The sequence below is a fragment of the Bison bison genome, unplaced genomic scaffold (assembly GCF_000754665.1).
Source record: "Bison bison bison isolate TAMUID 2011002044 unplaced genomic scaffold, Bison_UMD1.0 scf7180017864383, whole genome shotgun sequence".
Classification (NCBI taxonomy): domain Eukaryota; kingdom Metazoa; phylum Chordata; class Mammalia; order Artiodactyla; family Bovidae; genus Bison; species Bison bison.
Genome location: NW_011494955.1, coordinates 986,123 through 996,123, shown reverse-complemented (window position 1 = coordinate 996,123; position 10,001 = coordinate 986,123). Strand labels below are relative to the sequence as shown.

The 10,001-nt window shown below is 38.8% G+C and overlaps 1 protein-coding gene across 1 annotated transcript; it reads left to right on the top strand.

Moving 5' to 3' along the window:
* The first annotated feature begins 7,396 nt into the window (after positions 1 to 7,396).
* LOC105001415 (vomeronasal type-1 receptor 1) lies at positions 7,397 to 9,656 on the top strand. Its single transcript, XM_010857669.1, has one exon. The coding sequence runs from the start codon at positions 8,327 to 8,329 to the stop codon at positions 9,269 to 9,271; it is 945 nt and encodes a 314-aa protein (XP_010855971.1). The 5' UTR covers positions 7,397 to 8,326; the 3' UTR covers positions 9,272 to 9,656.
* Positions 9,657 to 10,001: the final 345 nt, after the last annotated feature.

Genomic DNA, 10,001 nt, shown 5'->3' with positions numbered 1-10,001 from the left:
TCTGTATAATAGGCTCCAGTTTCATCCACCTCATTAGAACTGATTCAAATGTATTCTTTTTAATGGCTGAGTAATACTCCATTGTGTAAATGTACCACAGCTTTCTCATCCATTCATCTGCTGATGGACATCTAGGTTGCTAGAGTCTTCTCCAACACCACAGTTCAAAAGCATCAATTCTTCGGTGCTCAGCTTTCTTCACAGTCCAACTCTCACATCCATACATGACCACTGGAAAAACCATAGCATAGCCTTGGTCAACACTGAAATCAGACTGATTATATTCTTTTGCAGCCAAAGATGGAGAAGATCTATACAGTCAGCAAAAACAAGACTGGGAGCTGACTGTGGCTCAGATCATGAACTCCTTATTGCCAAATTGAGACTGAAATTGAAGAAAGTAGGGAAAACCACTAGACCATTAGGGTATGACCTAAATCAAATCCCTTATGATTATACAGTGGAAGTGAGAAATAGATTTAAGGGCCTAGATCTGATAGATAGAGTGCCTGATGAACTATGGACTGAGGATCTACTGTTAGCAACTTTCAAATATAGTATCATTATTAACTATTTGAGAAGGAAATGTCAACCCACTCCAGTATTCTTGCTGGGAGAACGCCACGGACAGTGGAGCCTGACAGACTACAGTCCATGGGGTTGCAGAGTTGGACATGACTTAGCGACTGAAAAACTATAGTCATCATGCTGTATATTACATCCCCAGGACTTATTAATTTGACAACTGGTAATTCTTTATGCTAGCCTAAACTCTGAAAGATGTTGAAAACCTGAATACTCTGAGATTTACATATGTATATATGTATGGTCTCCTCACCCACTTTTACCTCTTTTACAAAACCCCTCCAATTTGGGGTGTATTTCATATAAGATTTATAGAAATAAGACTTTATGGTATAACTTTTTCCCCTCATATTTCAGTTAGTGAAATCTCGCTGAGGGAGAGATGACTTCAGAGCAGGCTCAAATTGGGAGGGGAGAGGTGGATAATGGTGGTAATATACTTCATTTTCTCAGCAAACAAACTTTCAACATATATGAATATAAAAATACTTTTGTTTCAAACTCAGAAGACATAAATATTTTAGCCCAAATAGGCATTGTTAGATTTCCTGAGATCTTTTCCTTCTAAGAATGTGAAAGTTATCTGAAGACAAGTGTTACTTACTTGATGGGAATTTGCTGTCAGGACTCTGCGTTGCAGGGGTAGCATCTGTGCAGAAGTGGGAAGTGGATATTTTAGCCCGAGGGAAAAGATTTTGATTTCATGATGTCATCCCCCTGATGGGGAGTGATTATCACTTCACCTGTAATTGCAGTGACAGTATGTGCAAGGGGAGTGGACACTGTGGAAAGCATTTGTGACTTGTGTGTATTACTGGAAACTATTAATTTCCAACTAAAAATTTCCAGTGGGAGTTACAGAAGTAGCTGGGGAACAGCTTAACTAGGAAAAATGAAAGTGGAAAACAATCTCAAGGGCAGCTAAGCAGAGGACACGGAGATCCAAGTAAGGTAATGGAGGTGAACACGTGACTCCAATGGATGTCGAACCATCAGGAGAGTTTTGACACAAAAATCGTTTGATTGTTTCCCAAAGTGCAGGAAGTTTTCTGAAGTTGAAAGCAGAAATAGTGTTAGTAGAGCAAAGGGAGTTTCCAGGTTGGTATAAGTCAATGGGAATACTGTGTTTCAGCAAATATTTATTGTGTCTCTTCTGTGGATCAAGGACTTTTTTTGTGTGTGTGCCATATATCAGTATCCAAAACTTCAAATTCTCCTCATGGAACTTAAACTGTAGTTGCTAGAAACATACAATCAACAGAGCACCTCAGTTACTAGCTTGCATTGTATTTCTATTTATGTAAAACAGAACAGGAGCAGGGACAGTGGACTAGGGTGGGTTGAAATAGTAAAGAGTGTCCCCAGCAGAACTCACAGCCAAGATGGCATCTGTGGGAAGAGCTGGAGTTTTGAGGGCTCTTACGTATTTGTCGTCTTGCTTTACTGTGTGAGGCAAGACGTCCAGTAGGACCTCCAGCACCATGTGGTATCACTGCAGAGAGTGGCCGTCTTCTTTTGATTTCTGATCTCAAGGGAATAATTTTACAGTCAAGTTTGAGATAGATTTTCTAAGGAATTAGTTCATATTCTTTATGAGTGAAGATTCCTTTATCTTGGTTTTATAAATATTTTCTCTCCATGTGTACACATTTTCTTTTTAATGTTTTGAGACTAAATTGGGAACATTAAACCCTTGGACCAATGAATGCTTTGGTTATGGTTCCTGAATGAACAGTAATTCACATATTCTGAGTACAATGAACAAATCGTGAAATTGTATGTTGAAGCAAGTGCATTATATGTGTCACACCCAATGTTCAAGTGTTTTCACTCCATCAGTCATCAGGGAAATGAAAATTAAAGCCTTAATGACAGATCGTTCCAAGAGCAGAGGAAAGCATAAAATAAACACTGATGACACCAAACATTGGCAGGATCCACAGTCGCTGATTTGGGAATGCAGAATGGCAAGGGCACTTGGGGAAGATTATCACTGACAACAATGGATAATACGTGAACAGCAGTACGTGAACCGTGAACGTCCATGTTCAAGCTCGATTAGAAAAGGCAGACGAACCAGAGACCAAATTGCCAACATCCGCTGGGTCATCGAAAATGCAAGAGAGTGCCATAATAACATCTATTTCTGCTTTATGGACTATGCCAAAGCCTTTGACTGTGTGGATGACAACAAACTTTGAAAAATTCTGAAAGAGATGGGAATACCAGACCACCTGACCTGCCTCCTGAGAAATCCGTATGCAGGTCAGGACGCAACAGTTAGAATGGGACATGGAACAACAGACTGGTTCCAAATTGGGAAAGGAATACATCAAGGCTGTATATTGTCATCCTGCTTATTTCACTTATATGCAGAGTACATCATGGGAAATGCCAGGCTGGATGAAGCACAAGCTGGAATCAAGATTGCTGGGAGAAATATCAATAACCTCAGATATGCAGATGACAACATCCTTATGGCAGAAAGAGAAGAACTAAAGAGCCTCTCAATGAAAGGGAAAGAGGAGAGTGGAAAAAGTTGGCTTAAAACTCAACATTCAGAAAACTAAGATCATGGCATCTGGTACCATCATTTCATGGCAAACAGATGGGGAAGCAATGGAAACAGTGAGAGACTTTATTTTGGGGGCCTCCAAAATCACTGCAGATGGTGAGTGCAGCCATGAAATTAAAAGATGTTTGCTCCTTGGAAGAAAAGTTATGACCAGCCTAGACAGCATATTCAAAAGCAGAGACATTGCCAACAAAGGCGCATCTAGTCAGGGCTATGCTTTTTCCATAGTCACATATGGATGTGAGAGTTGGACCATAAAGAAAGCTGAGCGCCGAAGAATGGATGCTTCTGAACTGTGGTGTTGGAGAAGACTCTTGAGAGTCCCTTGGGCTCCAAGGAGATCCAACCAGTCCATCCTAAAGGAAATCAGTCCTGAATGTTCATTGGAAGGACTGATGCTAAAGCTGAAACTGCAATATTTTGGCCAAATATTGGAGTTGATGTGAAGCTCTTCTGATGTGAAGAGCTGAATCATTGGAAAAGACCCTGATGCTGGGGAAGACTGAAGGCAGGAGGAGAAGGGGACGACAGGATGAGATGGTTAGATGGCATCACCGACTCAATGGATATGAGTTTGAGTAAACTCCCAAGAGTTGGTGATGGACAGGGAGGACTGGTGTGCTGCAGTCACGGGGTTGCAAAGAGTTAGACATGACTGAGTGACTGCACTGTACTGACTGGACAATAAGAAATTGTCCTAAAGGAGCAATGAGAAAAAAAATTAAATATTTAAGAATCCACAAATTCATGTGTATGTGAATAAATGAATGAAACTTTATGAATGATTAGTAGAGGAAATGGGAGGTCAGTTAGGGTCAGGTAAAATATATAGACTGAGAGTTAGAAAGTACTCAGTTGTTTTTAAAACTAGTGATAGAAATTTGTCATTGATCAGGATATTTACATGTTTTCAAAATATCTCCTAATTAATTATTAAATATAATGGGGAAAGTATTATGTTTAAAGTCTAGAAGCCTGACAAAATTTAAGTGACAAAAATAATCAGTTTTGAAAAATATGAACATCTTTCTCCTATACAAAACTGTGAGAGACATTTTCCCTGCAAAATATCTAGAAACTTATTCAGATAAGTTGAAAACATTAGAGAAATAGAGGGGAAAGTTTCAAACTAGTGGGCCTGTCATGTACAAAACGACAAGTCCAAAGAACTCAGTTGAAGGCTGAGGAACTGTTTTGTGAAAGGACTTTTATAAAGAAACATGGAAACTAAATGTAATGCATTAATTTCATTTGGTCCTACAGAAAGAAAAATATGAAGAGGAATATTGGAACAAATGATAATGTAATATGTATGTTGTTTAAATAATAGTATTGTGTCAATATTGAAATTCCTGATTTTATTACAAAACTCTGATTATGTATAAGAAGTTCTCTAAGTCTAAAGGAATTATGCACTGAAGTACTCATTGGTATATAGGAAAAATTTAAATTACATGCTAGTTGTTCAGAAGATATATATATGTATATATAAACATATACACACACATACATATACGATGTGTGTTTGGTGAAAGAAAAAAGAAGTAAATGCAGCAAAAGATAATTATTAAATTTGGAAAAAGTGTTCACAAGTATATATTTTTAAAATTCTTGTGGCTTTCCTGTAAGTTGGAAATTGTGTCAGAATTTTTTAAATGGAAAAATTGTTTCATGTGTTTCACTGCTTAGTAAGAAATGAGATCTTTTATATAATCAACCTAAGTGAATTAAATATTTATGCAATTTCAACCTTTCTTGAAATTTTTAAAACAAACTAGAATTAGAAGAAAACTTCCTTAAACTTCTAAAAAGTATTAAGAACAAAACCCTACCACAGACATCAAAAATAAAGGTCCATTATTAAAATATTTCACCCAAGTTCAGGGATGAAAGAATTATCCCTGTATCACATAGAGGGTTCGCCAGTGGTTCAGCAGTAGGTAAAGAATCTAGCTGCAATGCAGGAGATGCAGATTCCATCCCTGGGTCGGGAAGATCCCCTGGAGGAGGGCATGGCAAGCTGCTCCAGTATTCTTGCCTGGAGAATCCCATGGACAGAGAAGCCTGGCAGGCTACAGTCCATAGGGTTGCAGAGTTGGGCATGACTGAAGCGACTGAGTACATGCACATATGTACAGAGAGAGAACGGCAAAGGAAGAAGCTACCCTGTTTTTTCTCATCTTGCTCTGTCACTCATCTGTGTCCAAGTCTTTGCGACCCCGTGGACTGCAGCACGCCAGGCCCCCCTGTCCTTCACCATCTCCCGGAGTTTACTCAAACTCATGTCCATGGAGTCGGTGATGCCATCCAACCATCTCATCCTCTGTCACCACCTTCTCCTCCTGCCTTCAGTCTTTCCCAGCATCAGGGTCTTTTCCAGTGAGTTGGCTCTTCACATCAGGTGGCCAAAGTATTGGAGCTTCAATTTCAGCATCAGTCCTTCCAATGAATATTTCAGGTTGATTTCCATTACTAAAGCATTTTCTAAAATAGCATCGTCAGTCTGAGTCCTACTACAAACATCCGTTTCAGTTTTGTGACCCACGCCTATTCTTGTGTTTTACTATGCTCCTGTCCTTTCTCTTTTGCATACAACCCATCAGCATATAATAATGTACAGCGTAATAACTTGAGTGCCTCACTTATGGTCTGTTTCCCTCAACCAGGATAAAAATTTCAAGGTGGCAAAATCATTGTAATGGTTTGTGTGCTGACCTATCCTCTGCACCCCAGGAACGGGTGTGACCCACATAAGCTATAGAATGAATGTTTCTTGAAGCACTCGGTGTCTCTGTAATATTCCTGTCTGTTAGAACCACTCTCTGTCTTCCCTTCATTTTGACTACCCTAGAGTCTCAGGCATAAAAACAACAATTGTGTTTTGAAGACAAGACTAAAACAGGGACTACAAATTTCACACAGCCATGTGTACAACTTCTCCCACTTACGGGACCTTGATGTCCTCCATTTAACTTCCACTGGGATTATTGTTCATTTTGAACAAGTGGTTTCACTCCTCTGTTCCTGCCATCTCTGTTAGATGCCTCTCTCACCTTAATCGCTTTGCTTATGTGCACACTTCACAGATGGTTTTCACAGAGACTCACCATTCCCTTTGCAGACCTTGTCACCGCTATTACAGGTGACATGATAATCACTTCCCAACAAGGAGATGAGGTCATAGAAACACAAAGCCTTATTTCAGAGTTGAGATGCCCCTTTTCAGACCTGCACAGCTGCTGCCCAGGCACCTACTGTGCTGATGGGAAACACCAGTCAGGTGAGTAGCAGTGCGTTTCAGGTAAGTGTCAGATTTTGAGACCAGCTTCATTAGAAAATTCAGTCGTCCATATGGAAAAAAAATTCTGTTTCAGGGGGTTGGAATATAAAAGTATACACACACCTGTAATGCATACACACTCAGGACAGATTTTTAAATGTTTTTATTTCATATTGAAGTATAGTTAGTTTACAGTGTGTTAGTTTCAAGTGTGCAGCAAAATGATTCGGTTATACATATACATAGACTTTTCAGATTCGTTCCCATTTCGTTTATTACAGAACACTGAGTTCCCTGTGCTATACACCAGGCAGGACAGGGTTTTTTCAGGATACCCTCAGCATAGCGCTACCCTCATTCACCTGTGTTGAGACCGCCTGACCTCTCTCTTTCTCCTTTGTCTCTGACTCAACACAGTTTTCACTGTCAAGGTTTCATGCTACAGGCAAACGGCCAAAAATAAGATAGAGATGAGCTCCCAGCAGCTGAGCTGACATCTGGTGTCTGTGTTTTGTTTTGGGGTCGGGGGAGAGAGTATGTTGGGTTAAATGCAATCTGTCTTAATATGCCTTTAAAGTTCTGTTCTTGGATGAAAGTTAACTTTTATTTAGAGAAAAGTAAGGTTCATTTCATCTCCAGTGTCAGGGACAATGATTTAAAGAAACATATGGCTAACTATTGTGTTTGACAAGACGTTATAGGGACAGGCTGGATGTTTTCTGCCCCACACCAGAAGCATTATGTATCTCCAAGATATTTCGCTATTAGCAAGAAACGGCTTTAGATATCATAATCTTGGTATTTTAGATGGTTGTTACCATAGACTTTTTTAAAGTTGAAGTATAGTTGATTTACAATGCTAATCACTGCTGTACTGCAAATATATATATATATATTTATTTATTTATTCTTTTCCATTATGATTTATCATAGGATACTGAATATAGTTCTTTTTGCTATACAGTAGGACCTTGTTTATCTATTCAAAAGCTTACATTTGCTAACCATAGACTTGTTCAGTGTCTAGACAGACTCAGTTGGGGAGGGGGGTGGTTGGAACATGTCTTAAAATTATGTACTATTAATACATGCCTTATTTCTTTGAAAATGTGTAGAATTTTGAGTTTTCATTTAAAATATTTGTATATTCTTTTGCCTTATGATGAAAGTCTTATTTGCCAATTATATTAATACACTTTGCATGTGTTTCTAATAATTAATGCCAAATAACTGGCAAAATGTGAGTATGGACAAATGTTTAATATACCTTATAGATACTTTTATTTTCATATATGCCTCTGTGTAACTTCTGATGTTTTTTACAAGTACACATAGAACATCATGCTGATGGACAACCAGGGAAATTTTTTTATTTGAATCTTGATATCTAATTTTGATTAATATTTTTCAACAATTATGTGACATATTTATATGTGTAAAACTACTTCATGAAGCCTAGTTTATCCTTCTATCCTGTGAAATCTTTGCCTCGATTCGTATTCCTCTACTTTCTTAAAAAGAAAAAATTGGAAACATACACGTGTTTTATATCTTACATTTTTCTTCTCAGAGTGTATTGTGGCGGAAGATCTGTATCAGTGCACAGATAACTCCCTCACACATCTCTGCAGCCTCAGAGTTTTCTGTTGTGCGTTTGGCCACTTCCTCTCATGCAGCAGATGACTTCATGATCGTAGTCTTCATTTCCATTGCCTTTGCACACATGAGCAAAAATTCTAAGTGCCCACTTAACGTGAGATTATATGAGATGCAGGCTTAATATTGAAAATTGAGGGACATGGTGATTATGACACACTTCTTTTCATCCTTTTCACTCTTCATTCCTCTAACTTCAGTAAAACCAGCGCCCTCTAGGCACTGATGTGATGTTTTCTGCCAGCTTGGAAATGGGGACTATATTCCTCATTCAGACAGGAATTGGCCTCATGGGAAACATCTCCCTCTTTTGTCTTTATAACTTCACTTTGCTCACTGGACATAATTTGAGGCCCATAGACCCAATCCTCATGCAACTGGTCATCGCCAATGCCACAGTTCTTTTCTCTAAAGGCATACCACAGACACTGGCAGCTTTCGGATGGAGGTATTTCCTGGATGACACTGGATGTAAACTTGTCTTCTATTTCCACAGAGTAGCCACGGGAGTTTCCTTTAGCACCAGCTGCCTCTTCAATGGCTTCCAGGCCCTTAAGCTCAAGCCCAGTATCTGGAGGTGGATGGAACTCCAGATGAGAGCTCTAAGATTCATTGCCTTCTGCTGTTTCCTCTGCTGGATTGGGCATATCTTGATAAATTCTTGTATTCTTATCATAGTAAAGGGTCCACTGAATGAGAAGAACTTCAGTACGAGAAAGAATTATGGGTACTGTTCTTGGTATATGACAGAGGGTTCTCTGGGCTCACTATACACAGTCATGTACTTTTTCCTTGATATTCTGAGTTTAGGTTTTATGGTCTGGGCCAGTAGCTCTATAGTTCTTTTCCTGTGCAGACACAAACGGCGAATCCAACGCATTTGCAGCCACCGAGTCTCCCCCAGACCTTCCTGTGAGGGCAGAGCCACACGCACTGTCCTGGTCCTGGTAAGCTCCTTTGTTACATTCTATACAGTCTACATCATTTTGACAATTTGGATGACTCTAGTTGCAAACCCAGGGCAGTGGATGGTGAACACCTCTGTCCTTTTGGCCACATGTTTTCCAGCATTCAGCCCCTTTGTGCTCATTATCAAGGACACGCGTATCTCTCAGTTCTGCTTTGCCTGTAGGGCAAGGAAAACACTGTTTGCTAATGTGATTGTTGTTCTATGAGTCTGTTCTCAGTGGCATTCAAATATTTATCTCAACATTTGTGAATATTTTGGGGACCTCTTAAGTGTTGGGTATTAATTAACCCTAAAAGGAAATATATTATCCATTTCTAATGGCCAACATTAAGTATTTAAATAATTAAAACTTATTTTTATCAGCTGTTTTCACTCAAATAATTTCAAAATATTCTGACTTTAAATACTAATAGCTTATTTTTTTAAAAGGTCTATTTATCTCTGGATAATTGAGTGTGCTCTATTTTTTAAAGTCTTACTCAATCTTTTGTAATTGGAAATCCCAGCAATTTTAATGAAGTCTAGATATAATGTACATACATGTGTAAATATCTACATTCAACTGCCAATAGCATTTATTACATACCAAAATTATGAGTCTTTAATCTTACTTAATTCCAAAATTATCAAATCTATTTTACTGTTGTTTTATAAAGTTAATATACACATGTTCAATGATTTCCTTTGTTTATTTTAAAGTTTGTGAGAAAACTATCATTTATTTTATAGTACTTTTTTAACATTTAAAAGCAATATGCTGTGCTCAGTCACTTCAGTCGTGTCCAACTCTTTGCAACCTATGGACTGTAGCCAGCCAGGCTCCTCTGTCCATGTGATTCTCCAGACAAGAATACTGGAGTGGGTTGCCATGCCCTCCTCCAGGGGATCTTCCCAACCAAGGAATCGAACCAATGTCTCTGGGGTCCCCTGCATTG